This window comes from Tachysurus vachellii, chromosome 1 (assembly GCF_030014155.1).
Source record: "Tachysurus vachellii isolate PV-2020 chromosome 1, HZAU_Pvac_v1, whole genome shotgun sequence".
In the NCBI taxonomy this organism is placed as follows: Eukaryota; Metazoa; Chordata; class Actinopteri; order Siluriformes; family Bagridae; genus Tachysurus; species Tachysurus vachellii.
The window spans coordinates 16182704-16198109 of record NC_083460.1 but is presented as its reverse complement, the minus strand read 5'-3'; the positions used below and the strand labels follow the sequence as shown (position 1 = coordinate 16198109).

General features: G+C 43.9%; 1 protein-coding gene across 3 annotated transcripts in view; it reads right to left on the bottom strand.

Annotated features, from left to right (window-relative positions):
• cux1b (cut-like homeobox 1b) overlaps positions 1 to 15406 on the bottom strand; it is a 133689-nt gene that overhangs the window by 25669 nt on the left and 92614 nt on the right. The window contains exons 3-12 of one of the 3 annotated variants that reach the window (XM_060874715.1): positions 13117 to 13165; positions 12621 to 12725; positions 12348 to 12536; positions 9890 to 9948; positions 9212 to 9260; positions 8254 to 8350; positions 5379 to 6053; positions 3884 to 3964; positions 2739 to 2840; positions 2171 to 2655 (exon numbers count right to left, since the gene is read on the bottom strand). In XM_060874715.1, the coding sequence (XP_060730698.1) occupies positions 2171 to 2655; positions 2739 to 2840; positions 3884 to 3964; positions 5379 to 6053; positions 8254 to 8350; positions 9212 to 9260; positions 9890 to 9948; positions 12348 to 12536; positions 12621 to 12725; positions 13117 to 13165 (1891 nt within the window). Of the gene's footprint in view, positions 1 to 512; positions 753 to 2170; positions 2656 to 2738; positions 2841 to 3883; positions 3965 to 5378; positions 6054 to 8253; positions 8351 to 9211; positions 9261 to 9889; positions 9949 to 12347; positions 12537 to 12620; positions 12726 to 13116; positions 13166 to 15406 lie in introns of all 3 variants that reach the window. The other 2 variants (XM_060874707.1, XM_060874723.1) reach the window with 2 other exon arrangements.

Genomic DNA, 15406 nt, shown 5'->3' with positions numbered 1-15406 from the left:
GTGACGTAATTGAATCCAGTTCAAAGTGGACTGCGACATGGCCGTACGTGTGAAGTCCGAGGTGCTGAACCTGACGGACGAGGACAGGAGAACGAAACGGCGCCGACTGACTCGTGTCGGTCTTTGTGGATGACCGAGCCACGCATGGTGAAAGGAACCAACAAGTTTTAGGGTTCTTCAAAAAATGACATTCAAGACAAAGAAGTTGTCTGAGGTACTTTTCATTTGTGGAAGGCCAGATAATACCCTAACATCCCAGCAAAACTGACTGCAACAATTTCTTGGTTAAATACATCTAAGTACATTAAACTAAGATTTTGCTCTGAATACCTCAGGTCGGATTCAATTTAATGCCAATCGGATTCCGCTGTTCGAGAGGAGCAGATTTTACAGACAATGTGTGAGTAGAATAAGGGAGTTAGTCGGTGCAAAGTTGTTAAGTGGGGGCAAGAAAGTTAGGGATGCAGAGACAGAGAGGAGAAAGATAGAGAGGGAGACATGGGCACGCAGACCTTCTCTCCAAACAAGCGCTGGCATACGCCACTCTTGGCTAGCTTCTCTTTGACCAGCTGGGTGAGCTCCACCGTGTCCAGCTCGCGGCATGAGAACAGCTGGCACTGCTCGGGCGCCAGAGGGGGCACGGGCGCTCTGGCCGGCCTTGGCACGCGGGTGCCGCTGAGCTCCGGGTAGGCGGAGCCGGCGTGGTGCCACTCGCTCCAGTACTGAGGGGCATCGAGCAGCCGGGGGGGCGTCTGGCACAGAGACACACAAAGAGGGGAGGGGCCAGCATCAGTCAGTACCGTCCAGTACAGGGTAGGAGATGGGAATTTTGGGGAAAGGAACGTCAACCATGGCCATTATGCTGGCTACAAAGTGGACAAAACCACTTTAAGCATTACTGTTAATCTTATATTTCGGTACCTAAATTACCTACTTACCAGGATACATTTTTTAAAGCTAGATTTCATTTGATGTTAACCTAGAGTGTTCATGTATACTCTTTAGGCAAGTACCGATTCTACTCGCAATACCTGCAAATAGTTTTCACAGTAGTGCATTTAAAATTACAACAAAGAAAACAGTACACCCTTTGCCACTGTGCGGCGTTGTTTTCCGCAAAACGAAACCTTGGCAGGCATCACGTTGAAACTCGGCTTCAACATTACAGCTCTGTGCATGTGACATTTACTCATAATCTCGCTATCTCGTCATTAATGGCGTACTTGTTTCTGTACCAGAACACACTCCAGCCTTGTTTTTTTTTTGGGGGGGTTTTTTTGGGTTATCATTGCAAGGACAAATTCCTTCCAAACCTTGATCAGTTTGGCTCTCGTAGTCAAAAATAACTCCTTGTTCTAATAAATTAGATGTGCTTCAATGTCACCATCATTTCATATATCAAGAAGGAGTTCTGTCTCCTACGTGAACCACAGCATTCCTATCCCTGCTACTGTAAAAGCTGAAACAGGAAGTGACAGTGACAGGTTTATTTTAGCCAACCATGTTTATTTTTGATGTCTCTACTCAAACCAGAGTTAACTATACATAATCCCCTAGACCGCCAGTCTCAAAAACTCAGAGAATGTTTCTCTGGGCCGCACCACTTCTGGCTCAAGTTGTCTTGCAAGTGTGAAAACACCCTCAAATCTGCAGCACTTGAAATACATTCTTGAGTTAATTTGAATTAAATTGTGACTTTATGGTGGCTAATTGGCTTTTAAGAGTCTGTTTCTTGTCAAATTTGGTATGGAAAGAATATAGGGACCTTAAACCTGATGTTCAGTGGTCCATTGCTTTCTGATATACCTGTGAAATAACAACCTTCTGGTTCGTAAGACAAACTCTAACCACTGAATTCAAAAAGAATAATATATGTAGCTTCATACGATCATCTAAAGGCAGAACTAACACTCAAAGCCATTTCTGCTGTATATTTGCCATGCACAGGAAAGCAACAGAGGCTCCGGGCTACCAGTTAGCCTTGTTACAGAAATTTTTTTTTTTAGTCATGCACAAGTATGACCAACGCAAGCTTTTACTTAGTCATGCACGAGCAGCTCATTTTCACTGATGCTCTTCCAATAGCCATGCATATCAGCAAGAACCCCTAGTCTTCCATGGAACCAATTTGCTACCTACAGATGAAAAAAGTCAAAGAGGGTCTCCTCACCTCCTTTGAGTCTTCTATGCTGTGATTCTCATCAGACAAGCCAGTTCCTCTACGCTCTTGCTGTGAGTTGTTCCACCACTGCTCCCTCCACTGAACCCTGGAGGCTCCATCCTGGCCTGGTGATGCGGGACGCTCCTTCTTAATGCTGCTGAAGTCAAGTAAAGGGGACGGAGATGGTGAGGAAGGTGAGGAGGATGAAGAGGGGAGCAAAGGAGGAGGCTTCTTTAAGCCTAGTGATAGAGGGCTGTAGGTGGTCAGGGGGGCACCCAGCGGTGACGGCGCCAACACTCTGGGCGATAATAATGACAGATCGCACTGGGAAAGGGAGGAGGAAATGGAAGAAGAGGAGGACGATGAAGACGAGGAGGACAAGGAGGCCTGCTGGGCTTCCATCTCACGTCGTGCCTGCTCTAGAATGGAGCGGATGGCGTCATCTGATCCTCCTCCTGCACCACTGGATGAGGATGGCGGCAGGGACGTGTCGGCTGTGCGGTGGGGAAGCAAAGCAAGTTAAGACAACGTTTTGAAATCTGAATAGTTTGTGGGTGGTTGGGAGATCAAGACTTACCTGCTTTCTGGACCTGCAGCTCACGCTTGGCTTGCTCCAGGATGGACTTGATGGCTTCGTCAGATCCGCTTTCGGGTGTGCGGATACGGGTGGTAATGTTACCTAGAAAAAGGGAGAGGAAATGGAGGAAAAGATGATTATGTAAGACAGCAAGATCAATCTGTGTAGACCACTGTTCTGAAACAACAATTCGTTAAAAGTAGCAACAACACGGGTCTGCAGTTGTAAACTTGTGGAGAAGGTTTATATTGATTCTTATTCCTTTAAAATGAGCTGATCCTTTTCTAGAACATTTCAAAATGTGTGTGCAGGTGGTACCGTGTGAAACAATGGAGGGCGTGATCTAGAAGTAACCGACTGCATGTAAAGTGGAATTCAGCCGCGCTCAAGTCAACCACCAGAGTTCTTTAAAACACTGTCCTTCCTTGCAAGCCCTCTATTCAACAATATAATTTTATCACAGTTACCAAAGTCGTCCCTGTGGCTTCAAGTATTAGTTTTGGGCCACCAGTGAAAAACCAAATGAGCAAACTGGTACGTTTATTTGACCGAGTAAGGTATTTGTGTTGCACCCGCTTGTTAGAAAGGGCTATTTGACGCCATCCAGCCCTCACAAATAGGCCCTCATTAAAATACCTAAATTACATATTGGGAATTTTGCCTGACGTCAATCAGGCAGCCAATGTGGTAAGTACTGTGCTGGAGGTGCCTGCAATCCAGTTGCACACCACAGGAACGGACTTACTTAAAAAAAACCTGGGAATAAAAACCTACATGTTTTTCTTTGCTATTCTTTAGGGTACAGATGCGATCGTGGTTGTACTTAAGAATCCACGCCACCTGACTTTAGACACCATGCAAAACTGGATAATGGCTCAAGAGAACTTTTCCTGAAAATCAACTCAGTATCAAGGTCAGGTAGTTTCACCTCCTTTCGATTTATCCTGTTATACACACAGATTCTCTGAGTGAAGAAAGAAAACTGGCTTTAGGCACTGACACAAGCTTCAGTTTCTTCTATACTTGAACAGAAAGGCCTTAGCTAGAACACTTATAAGAGCGCGAATGTTAAGGGAAGGTCACCAGAGGACCTTGGCCACACTTAACTATCTAATAAACTTGGAAAAATGGACTAGGGGACACACCTGTCCGCGGGGCGCCTTCCGAGCCGGCTCTCCGCTTCGGGCCTTCCTGAAACATGTGGCTAAGGGCCTGGCCTGGGCTCTCTGTCAAAATAAACGACAGAAAAAAATGGACGACAAGATGAAAGAAGGTACGTGTGGTTGACCGGAACGTTGAACGCTAGCACGGCCAGGAGGGTGGAGTGGAGAACGGGTTGGAAAATGACTGACAATGGACCTGATTCAAATTCCAAAAAAAAACTACTGAGGATGTTTGTGTCTGTTCACTGGGTTGAGGTTTAATACCTTCAGGATATGCTTAAAATGAGGACTGGGAGTAATCTCATCTTCCACAAAGGAAAGGCATTTCTAAATACAAACGAGAAATAATATGCCTAATCCGTCAGATTACAGTGGAGACCTCAGAATTTTAAAGGAGTGACCATTGCATTAAAGTTTTAAGAGGTCAAACACTTCACAATCATGAGATTAACCAAAATTAGGGTTTGGCCAATCAGTGGCCATTCCTGTAGTCAACTTAATTACCTTAGTTACTTAAACAAGGCTTCCACTTCAAGACCTTCTCCAATCAAATGCAACTCGACCCAACTCAGCCTAGGTTTTTGACTCAATGGGAAGCACCTAGAACTTTTATTTAGGAAGGCATTCTGACATTGGGCTGAGATCAGATTGGACACTTTACTGTTGATAATTAAGATGACCCTAGGTCAGTACAGACTGGTGCAGGTGGCGTGGAACCAAACTCTCTGGACCTTACTGTTACCTTCCTCCTTGGTCAATAGTATTGATCAGTAAAAGGTTTCATTATTGACTAGCGCATGGTGAGGACTGGCGGCGGAGCCTGAAGGACGATCGGAAGCTTGGTCATGCGGAAATGAGTTGCGATGGAAAAGAAGTGAAGGATCTAATCTGACTGTTGAATCAATAGGCACAAGAGGAGAAACCAGTTCATCATGGTATATGGTACATGTTGTACTTTTCTACACTTGAAAATAGCAACTGTTTGTTAGGAGTCTATTCAAAATGCTAACTGGAAATGCCAGTTTCGACACCCAGCCAATAACGTACTAATGTGTTAGAGGCTTCTAGAGATATCTACATTCTCAGATCATGATGAAATAGCATACTTGGCACCAAGTGAAGCCAATTATTCCAATTATTGAATGCTGAAATGCTTAATAACGACTTCTAGGCATTGCAGAGAACAGATGTATTACATTTTTTTTTACAATTCTGTTTTTTGACTGTTATTCATAAAGAACATGAAAGAAAAGTTTAAATACCTGCAGTTAAAAGTAAAATGTGATAATGAATGGGTGTGGTGTGTGTGTATGTGTGATGCCCCACCCAAACTGACATGAATGCCCACCTTCCTATCAAACGGCATTTACAAAGCCACTAGTGAACCACTCTTGTTACACTGATGACTGATAAGGCATGTTGCTAATAACATACTCAAGATACAAAGAAAAATGAATTTAGAATAAGTATTCCTCACCTCTTTGCCTGCCCTGGATGCTGCGCAGTGCCAAGATGTTCTGCTCGTCAGAGAGGAACTGCTTCATCTTATGGAAGGGCTCCTTGCCGCGGATGGTGAGCTTGCTCCAGGGTTTGGGGCGTGCCAGGATTTCACTGACAGACCCCTGCGAAAGGCCCAGCACGTAGTGCCCGAAAACGCGCTGCCCAATATTGTGCTTGATCAACTGCTCTTTGACCTGCCGTGCGATCTCTGCCGTGTCCATATCCTCACCCTCGGAAGCACTGCCTGCGCCCTCCGAGCGGCTGGGTGACGGCGCTGTGCCGTTGGTATCCGGACTGGCACAGGGCTGACGTGGGGGAGCGGGGGCCAGTGCCAGGGGTGTGTAGTGGGTGTGGCCAAAGTCCTGCAGTGCTTTGGAGTAGAAGGTGTGCATGAGCTGGCGCTGCAGCAGTGAGCCCAGTGCCACCTTACCCGCCAGGGGAAAGGCGGTACCATAGAGGTCCAGAGCCGGCGAGAAAGCATGTCCTCCATTAGCGTTGCTAGCCTTAGGCGACTCCGGGGGCGGGCCAGCAGAGTTCGGGCCTACTCCTGGGCGACCCAGGAGTGGAGAAGGGGCGGGAGGGGTTGGGGCTGAGTTGGTAGAGGTGGGGACGTGTGGCACGGTCTCTTCTTTCACTTTCTGGCTGGCTGACCCTACAAGAAAGGGCAAACAAAATGCATTATGGGGGAGTTAACAAAAAAGGGGTCTGACAAAAGACAAGGTGTTCTTTTTTTTTGTTATTTATTTAATGTACAAAAGAGCAAGGATTATAAATCTGTATTAATAATTGCTTTTTTTTTTTTTTTGCCAAGCCCCCCAGACAAACCGCCCATGCATTTGTAGTTTGCACCTTTCTTGTAAGCAACAGCATGGTAGGACAAAGACTCCTGACACAGTAATGGCCACCATGCAAAGCGACACTGCCATCCAGATCCACTGCCATCAGTGATGAGAGGCAGAACAAGTGCATTAAAAAAAAAAAATTCCAGTCTTTGGCTTGGGCTGTTGAGCAGTGCGACTCTGGTGGCCAGATCTGACTTTATGAATGTCCGTTCCTGTTCCTCCTCCTACACGGCTGATGGGATTCAAGCTCATTATCACAAAACAGTCTCTGCCGATGAAGTGTTGGTGACTCTTTCACTTCTCAGAGTGATTATATTTTGTGTGTATAAAACCTATTCATGCACGCCACTTTGGTTTTGTTAAGTTCACACAATAAAAAAACTTTTTGCATTTAAAAAAAAAATAAAAAATAAAAAAAGGGATCCTAAAAACCCCTGAACATTAGCACGAATGCACAGTTTTAATTGTGGTTAAGCATTAAAAATGGTGAATATTCCTTGTATGACCAAATCTGTACTAATTAAATATCCGAATGCCTCTGTAGGTCAGATGTAAACTGCACACGGGGACACTTCAGATCTTAACGCAGGTAGACGTTTCTTAAAAACGTTACAAAGACGAACCGTTTCTCCACGTTACATCTTTGAGTACGATGGTGTATGACAGAATACCAAGTCCCTACCTAACTGAATGAAAAATGTCATGTGAAAAAAAAAAAAAACAAGTCGAGTAACACATCTCCGTTTGAAAGCTTGGACGTTAATCGGAATAATCGACAAATCCGTTTCGTGTACGCAAACGACCGAAGGGCGCTTTAAATTACAGGGACGTGATGAGGTTAGGCCATAGTGACCTGTCAATTATGGTAATTTTATGCAAGGCTCTGAGCACTATGTAAATATCCTGTTTATGCAGCCCCAAAGCAAATGCTCTTAACATTTTTTCTCATCCACTCATGCATGCAAACCAACGTTGTTAAATGTCAGCCCTTGTAAACCAGCCAGTCAAAAAAAACAAAAAACAAAAAAAAAAAAAAACCAAAAAAAAACACATAGCAACCTGGACAAAGATAGCACAAAATGTAGAATTTTAAAGCAGGGTAAGAAACATCTTATAAAAGGGTACAACTGTATGTACACCTGCTCATTCATGCAAATATCTCATTCATATCAGTCAGTCACATGGCAGAAGTGCGATGCAGATAAAAATCAAGAACTGCACAGAGTGGAGGATCAAGTGGGAAAAAAAGACAGCTTGTTGATGGCTATGGTACCCCAAATAATCACCCTCTCAGAGGATCTCAGCAGATCGAATCGTGAGGTGAACAGGTTACGACGCCCGGGTTCTAAAGCAATCTAAGGCTAGAATGGGCAAAATATATAGAAAGATCCTCATTCTGATGCTCCATGTGAATATTAAATAAAGCTCTTGACTTCTAGACGCATGATTTTGTGCACTGCAGCCACATGATTGGCTGACCGGATACATGAGAACATGTGTTCCTAATAAAGTGCTTGGTTGAGTGTGTGCATGTATATAAGACTGAGACAGCACAGGGGAAGAGAGAAGCAGGGACTACGTTCAGTTCTGCTCGAAATGTCACCGCACATCTGCTGATGAGCAATTATCAAAAGAGGCATGACTAATGCAGCGAAGTGCTGAAGTAGGCCGTTTTTTTTTCCCCTCCCGACATGAAAAACAGCTCAAAATAAGTGTCTCCATTTTAACAGCATTAACCTGTTCCACCCTTTTCCCGCCGCCTCCGAGACATCCTTTAATGCCCAAGAAATAGTTCAATGCGCATCATTTTATTCGAATAACAAAAAGAAAACAACATTTTCTCTATTTGATCGCAGAGATGCATTTCAAAGCCCCCAAACTAAAAAGAACATTGACGGTGTTCATAAGAAAATATTAACTTGCGGGCCTCTGAGCCGACTTCACGTGAAAGAGAACTGAGGATCGGTGCACGGTGTGTATCCTTTTCTGAGCTCTTCTTGACAGACTTACCGCTCAGCTCGGTGTTGGCGATGCGGAGCGAAGCGCTCTCGGACTGAAGACTGCGGTTTTTTTCCAGCAGCAGCAACTCCAGCGGCTTAGACGAGTCCTAAGGTGGAGGAACAGAGTCAGGTGTCGAGTACAAACGAGGTGTGCGACAATCCGGCAATGCGTTAAAACACCAAACAAGGTGCCTTCAGTAATGAGATTTTGTTTCCAAATATCTTCTGCAAACGTCTCTGTAGGAGACTGAAAATAACTGACTTTATTTTATTAAGTGTCACCCTATGAGGTGTAATTTCACTGATTTAACCATGGCATAGTTTTAGGTGCCTCAAGGATTGAGATCCTTCTCTAACTATTCTCCTCTGTCCTGCCGCTGAAAGCTGCTGCTCACTGGATATTTTTTTTTTTAGCAGAATTGAGGGTTAAAATCCCATCTACAGGTTCTGAAATACTCAAACCAGCATGTCCGGCACCACCGACCACGACCCGGTCAATGAGATCACACTGGAACCTATTCTGATGTCTGATGTGAACGTTATCTGAAGAAAGCGTACGGTATAACGTGATATTTAATATAATATAGTGTGATGTGATGTAATAAAGATTACGTGACTCTTCAAAACAGGAATCAGTGAAGCGTTTGGTTTCTAACTTGCTCCTCAGAGCGTCAGAGCCGGTCTGCTTTGTTTGGGTTCAGTTCCTGGTGTAAATCACCACCGTGTCGTGTTCCTGGTGGTTTATTAGCTGAGTGTATTTATGGTGTTTGACTAACATGTCCTTGTAAAGCATTAATATTGTTCTGGTGTGCAATGGAAAAATAACCCGCAATGTATCTTCTCAGTGAACTTTGTGTGTCAGTGAATGTGATGCTCTGGACGAAGATCTCAGTGTTATGAGGCTTTTGGCGACTCAGCCATGCTTTCGCTGACTAGTACTGAGCTTTGCCTGGCTTTAGTAGAGTTACCTTCACAGTGGCGCTGTCAGACGGCCCAAACTCCATGGACTTCAGGATGCTGCAGAGAAAAGAGTATGGTCAGAAATATCCAGATTCTCTCTCTCTCTCTCACACACACACACACAGATTGAAAGATAGATACATAAACATGCACTTAATAATGACCTTAGTTATGACAAAATTCCGCTCCTGCTATTATATTCGCTTAAACAAGAGGCGTGACCGTGTTTTCAGTCAGATCGGATCGGTTCAGGTGGAATTACTGAGGAATGCTTTCAGAGATGCAATCAGCACTGGGACTTGACAAAGGCGCGTTAAATAAAAGAAAGAAGAAGAAAAAAAAGGCTGGCTTTTGAATAAAGAACCCATTCACTGGATATCTTTAAACACGCGCAAGTCACGAAAGCTGGACATCAATCAAAGATCAGCAGTGCACAGATAAGCCCTCATCAGAGCTTAACGCACCGATAACCTAGCTACCCAAGAATCCTTTCGCTACCGACACGTGCTTTATATACAGTACAAACGCTGAATAGGAGCAATGATTAATCATAATGACTGATCTGGCATTTTGCGGCGCGAATCCGAGGGTGGATGAGAGGCTAATGAAAAGGCTGCGCTTTATTAAGCATATTACGCCGGCGGTTTGAACACGCTGCAAATTAACGAGGCAGTTCCTGTGCCTACCTCAGCTCTTTCTTCACCTCCTCATAGTCGGCCTGCTCCTGCAACTTCTCCTCCAGTTGCTGTGCGTGCACCAGGAACATGGGGATGAGGAAGGAGGAAAACGAGAAGTGAGAGTAGAAAGAGAGGAATGCAATCTAAAACATCAATCTAAACCTTCTCCATCATTATTAATAGAAAACATGCTGTTTTTGGTGTGTCGTCTTTGACTTCCTCTCGCCGTTTCCCCTTCATTGAGTTCCCCTTAAATGTTCGATACTTCATCAGGTTAATATAAAGCACTAAATGACCCGCTGTAGGACTGACGACGTGCGTCACGATCGTACAGTTATGTTCGAATCGGATTTATTTAGCACAAAGTCAGGACCTCTAGGATTTGAGACCCAGCTATTAAGATACACGTGTTATATAATCTAATAATCTATACATATCAATTGGACACATACAATTTATTTATTTACCGTATTTTCTGCACTATTATAATAATATAATAATCTGGTGCGTCTTATGTGTGCACTGAGTTCCAAAAATCTGTAAAAATGTTGTTGTGCGACTTTGGTAAGCGCTCCGCTTGACTGACTGTCGGATCATTTCCCACTGACACAGGGACGTAATACATACACTATGTACGCTGGCAGCGATAAACCAATCAGAGAACATTACGTACGCTTACCTCCGCCACGCCTCCAGTAGGTATACTACCGGTATGTTGTAAAACAACATTTGTTTCTGCCTAACCATTATGCGCTCCACTCTCCAGTCCAGTAGGTGGCGGTAAATGCACCTTAAGTTGGTTTGCCATCCACCAATAAAAATCAGAAGAAGAAGACAATATTTGTTTGTCTAAGGACCCCCGAAAATGGCACCAGTGAACAGACATGCTTACGAGGCACAATTCAAACTACAGGCTATCAGTTACGCGGTTGTAAATGGGAATAGAGCAGCTGCGAAAGAATTCAACATCAATGAATCTATGGTTCGGAAGTGGAGGAAGCAAGAAAATGAACTGTGCCAAGTTCAGAAGACACAGTAGATGAGGACTTTGATGGATTTGTGGGAGAAGATTGATTAAAAAATAATGTGTGTGTATTGTTAAATAGTAGAATAAAGTTGAACTAAACTCACTGTTTTGCTTCCGTTACCTTTTTTTGTAGACCGTGTGTTTTAGCATGCGCCTTAATACGGTGCGCCTTATGTATGGGTTAAGTACAGAAATGGACCCCGTAATTGAGACTACGCTTTATAATTCGGTGAGCTTTATAGTGCGGAAAATACGGTACTCCTTTTTTGGGTTCCTGGCCTGGAAAAAAAAAAATCCATACAGCTTTCTTTCTTTCTTTCTAAATATTTAGATGATGTTAATTAACTCTATCATGAAGAAGGAAATGACAGACAACTGACCAACTTTGGTACGGCAAAAAATAACGGACATTCTATTACTGCTCCTATATTTATAAAGCCTGCATTTGGGTTCTTTTTTCTTACTTTTATGAAAGCATTTATTTGAGTCATGAAAATTAATAGAACTCCCAAAATAACTGGCCAGATGTGAACTTTAGTAAACTCTTCCACACGTTTACGGCAGTCTGGAGCGTACGGTTGTAACGTATTATTTGCTTTGTTGATATTTATATAACACTTTGTTGAGGGACTGGTTTATATTATAGCAATCTACCCAAAACTGTATATAATAATAATAATAACACACTAGCTAAGCTAACAGCTTATTAGTGATACACAGTCCGTGTAGATTTGTCCATACTGCCAATGATGATGATGGCATCTGTGTTGAGAACACCTTGAGAACATCCTACCAGAATCGGCTCGTTCTTTGAGGCACAATATGTGTATTTCTTAACGGCCTCGGCTCTGTCTCCTTGTAGAAGTTAACAGGTTCGCATAACAACGGAGGGAAAGTATATGTTCTGTGTGTGTTTATTACCTACCCCATTACCTCACACCATCACCCTACCCCATTACCTCACACCATCACCCTACCCCATTACCTCACACCATCACCCTACCCCATTACCTCACACCATCACCCTACCCCATTACCTCACACCATCACCCTACCCCATTACCTCACACCATCACCCTACCCCATTACCTCACACCATCACCCTACCCCATTACCTCACACCATCACCCTACCCCATTACCTCACCCCATCACCCTACCCCATTACCTCACACCATCACCCTACCCCATTACCTCACACAATCACCCTACCCCATTACCTCACACCATCACCCTACCCCATTACCTCACACCATCACCCTACCCCATTACCTCACACCATCACCCTACCCCATTACCTCACACCATCACCCTACCCCATTACCTCACACCATCACTCTACCCCATTACCTCACACCATCACCCTACCCCATTACCTCACACCATCACCCTAGGGAAAGTATATGTTCTGTGAGTGTGTGTGTTAAGTTTGTAAGAGGACCTTGAGTGTGGTGCTCTTGGCACTGAGCTGCTGCTCTAGCTGGCTGATTTGGGTGGAGGAGTTCTCGCGCAGTTTGGCCAGACTGGCCTGCAGTCTCTGCACGTCCTCCACCAGCTGCACCATCTCTCGCTCCTTAGCGCTCAGCTTGGCTTCCAGACTGGAGCGTGACACCACCTCCACCGCCTGCTCCTACACACATACACACACATACTCAGAGATTGCTGACCAGAGACAGGAAGTATCTGTAGTGCAAGACATGTTTGAAGCTGGTACCATATCTGGAGCTATCTGGATCTGTGTGGCCAGTTGCAGGGATTTATTAGCTGACGTGAGCTGCTCCCTCAGTGACTCGGCCTCTCGCTCGGCCGTCTCTGCTCTCTGTGGATGAACATTTCCCGTTCAAATTCCCAATAAATCCCATCGACTACTTGAGCAGACAGTTGGTATGTCTGTGACCACGCCTGATGTTATGATGGCGTAATACACTCACAGTCACATGTCCAGTAAAGTATTTACAAATATCTAACTGCTTTAATCAACACTTTTGTTTGACAGGATACACTTTAGCTAAAAATGTTACTCAAACAATGTTACTCAAAAAAATGCCCTGGGGAAAAAAAAAAAGTTTGGCTGTGATAAACATTCCTAACAGAAGTGATGTCAGCGCATTAGACCAGAGCCTCCTGCATTAAGCCAATGAACAGCTGTCAGGATATGAACTCATGATTAAATAACTCGCATCCTGAAAGATCTCAAGTCTGTGGCGTACCTGATTGGCTCGCTCCAGGTCGGTCATGACCATCTCGATCTCGTCTGCCCTGAGGAGAAAGCGCAAGGACGCTCGTGAAACTGGGAGCGGGAACATTCCCGCATTAATGTCATCGTCATGCTGTATTTTTAATCCAACATACTGGAAACGTTTGGAGTTTAAAAAGACCATCGTGCTTATCTACAAGGCACACATTTACTGAATTATCTGGATTTAAAAGGGTTTTTTTCCATCACCCTTGGTTTCGTTTATTGATCAATTACATAAATTTTCCCCATTTGAACGAAGCTGTGGAAAAAAGGGAACGGGTTAAAAGTTGGAGGCCTGGAGAAAGACTGGATCACCTACTCCTTCAGATCAGGCTTTGATCGTTTCGTGTGTGTGTGTGTGTGTGTGTGTGTGTGTGTGTGTGTGCACGCAAAAGGAAGACCTTACATCTGCAAGTATTTGACACTATTGTGACAGACAGACAGAGAGAGACACACACACACAAACACACACACACACACACACACACCCTCATTAAGCCCTCTCAGTTTCAGCGTAATCCAGTGAGCTCTAGAGTCCTGATTAAGCCTCTTGGTCTAGCTCGTGGGAAAACACAGGGATTACAACAATACACTTTTTAGTCTCTGCATTATTCCCACTAATCTGATATAATATCACTCTCCAGATTCTCTGCGTTTAAAGGAAGCGCTCACAGCAGATAGTTGTTAGTTTTTTGAAAAGTTAACAGTTCTTCTGGTGCCTCGTGGTGCTGTAGTGACACACCTGCTTTAGTCTGAGACTTTTCACTTTCAGCTCACCAGCTCCTGGCTGACACTGACACACACACACACACACACACACACACTTGCTCAGAGGATGTTGCAGAAGGACACGGTGTTACTGGCATCGCTGTGCTACTGGCATCCCAATTACTGTGTGTCCTTCATCAGTGTGCTTTGCCCTTCGAACACACACACACAACACATGACTTCCTGATCTGACGCTCTTTAACATGTCGCTCAGCACACAAGAGCAGCGTCGGTATCGGTATCGCCATCACGACTATTACGCCGACAGCGCAAGTGTAAATGATACTAAACGTGTCAATAATCAAACTAGTTTTAATAACCAATCGAGCATTAACATTAACACCATCCACATAAACAAGTCGAGCAAACAGAGTAACATTTAACATTTAATTAAGTATTTATTTAAACGGTAAATAAAGTACGATCGGTTTTAAGTAAGATACGTACGAAAAGTGATGCGTGAGAAGTGGATACCTGTAAAGTAAATAAAGTGAAGTACACGTGTGACGTAAAGGAGAGAAAATTATCTAACGTTTAGAAAGTAAAGCCAGTAAGTGATCACAGGAAGTCATCAGACTAATCGGATAAAGTAAATAAGGAACGTAAGTAAATAAGTAGAGTAATTAATCACAGAATGGATGTGAAGTGTGCAAATACTAGATAGACGAGTCTGAGCGTAAAAGCGTAAAAACGAAGTGAAATGAGTTTGTACGCTGACAGAAAACTAAACAAAACAAACAAAAAACAGAAACCCTGTGAAGTCTAACTGCCAGTTGGAAGGACCGCGCCCTGTGTGTCCCAGTCTCTGTTATGTTTGTGTAAAGCTGTGTGATGGGGGTGCGCCACACACACACACACACACACCCCTACACCCCTCCACCCACACCCGGAAGAGTCATGCCAGTGTGTTAATTACACTAACAAGCTAACATCTAATTATAGGTGATTCTGCATGAAGAACTTAATTATGTTAATTAACGCCAGGGTTCTAATTACAGATGTCTTTTGGTGTGGGTGTGTTTGTGGGGCAGAAAGGTCACATGTTTCATTTAGCATTTCAGCAAGGACTCTTTACACACACACACACACACATACACACACACACAGAAAGTTCACATAAGTGCCTACATTTAAAGCCACATTATGGGGTTGTGACTATGGCATAGAGGTTTTGTGTGTGTGTGTGTGTGTGTGTGTGTGTGTGTGTGTGTGTGTGTGTGTGTGTGTGCATGTCCTGAGGTGACTGAAGTGATTCTATTCCTATTAAAAACTAAATACATTGAGAAAGTGATTATTTAATCAAAGCACAGATGTACTAGGCTTTTTTTTAATAACCACTGGATTTGGATGGATTTGGATTGGATGCAGATTCCAAAGCATGGGATTTGTGTGTGTGTGTGTGTGTGTGTGTGTGTGTGTGTGTGTGTGTGTGTGTGTGTGTGGTCAGCGGTAGGGCCGCTCACCTTATAAATCATGAATGAAATGAAATGAGA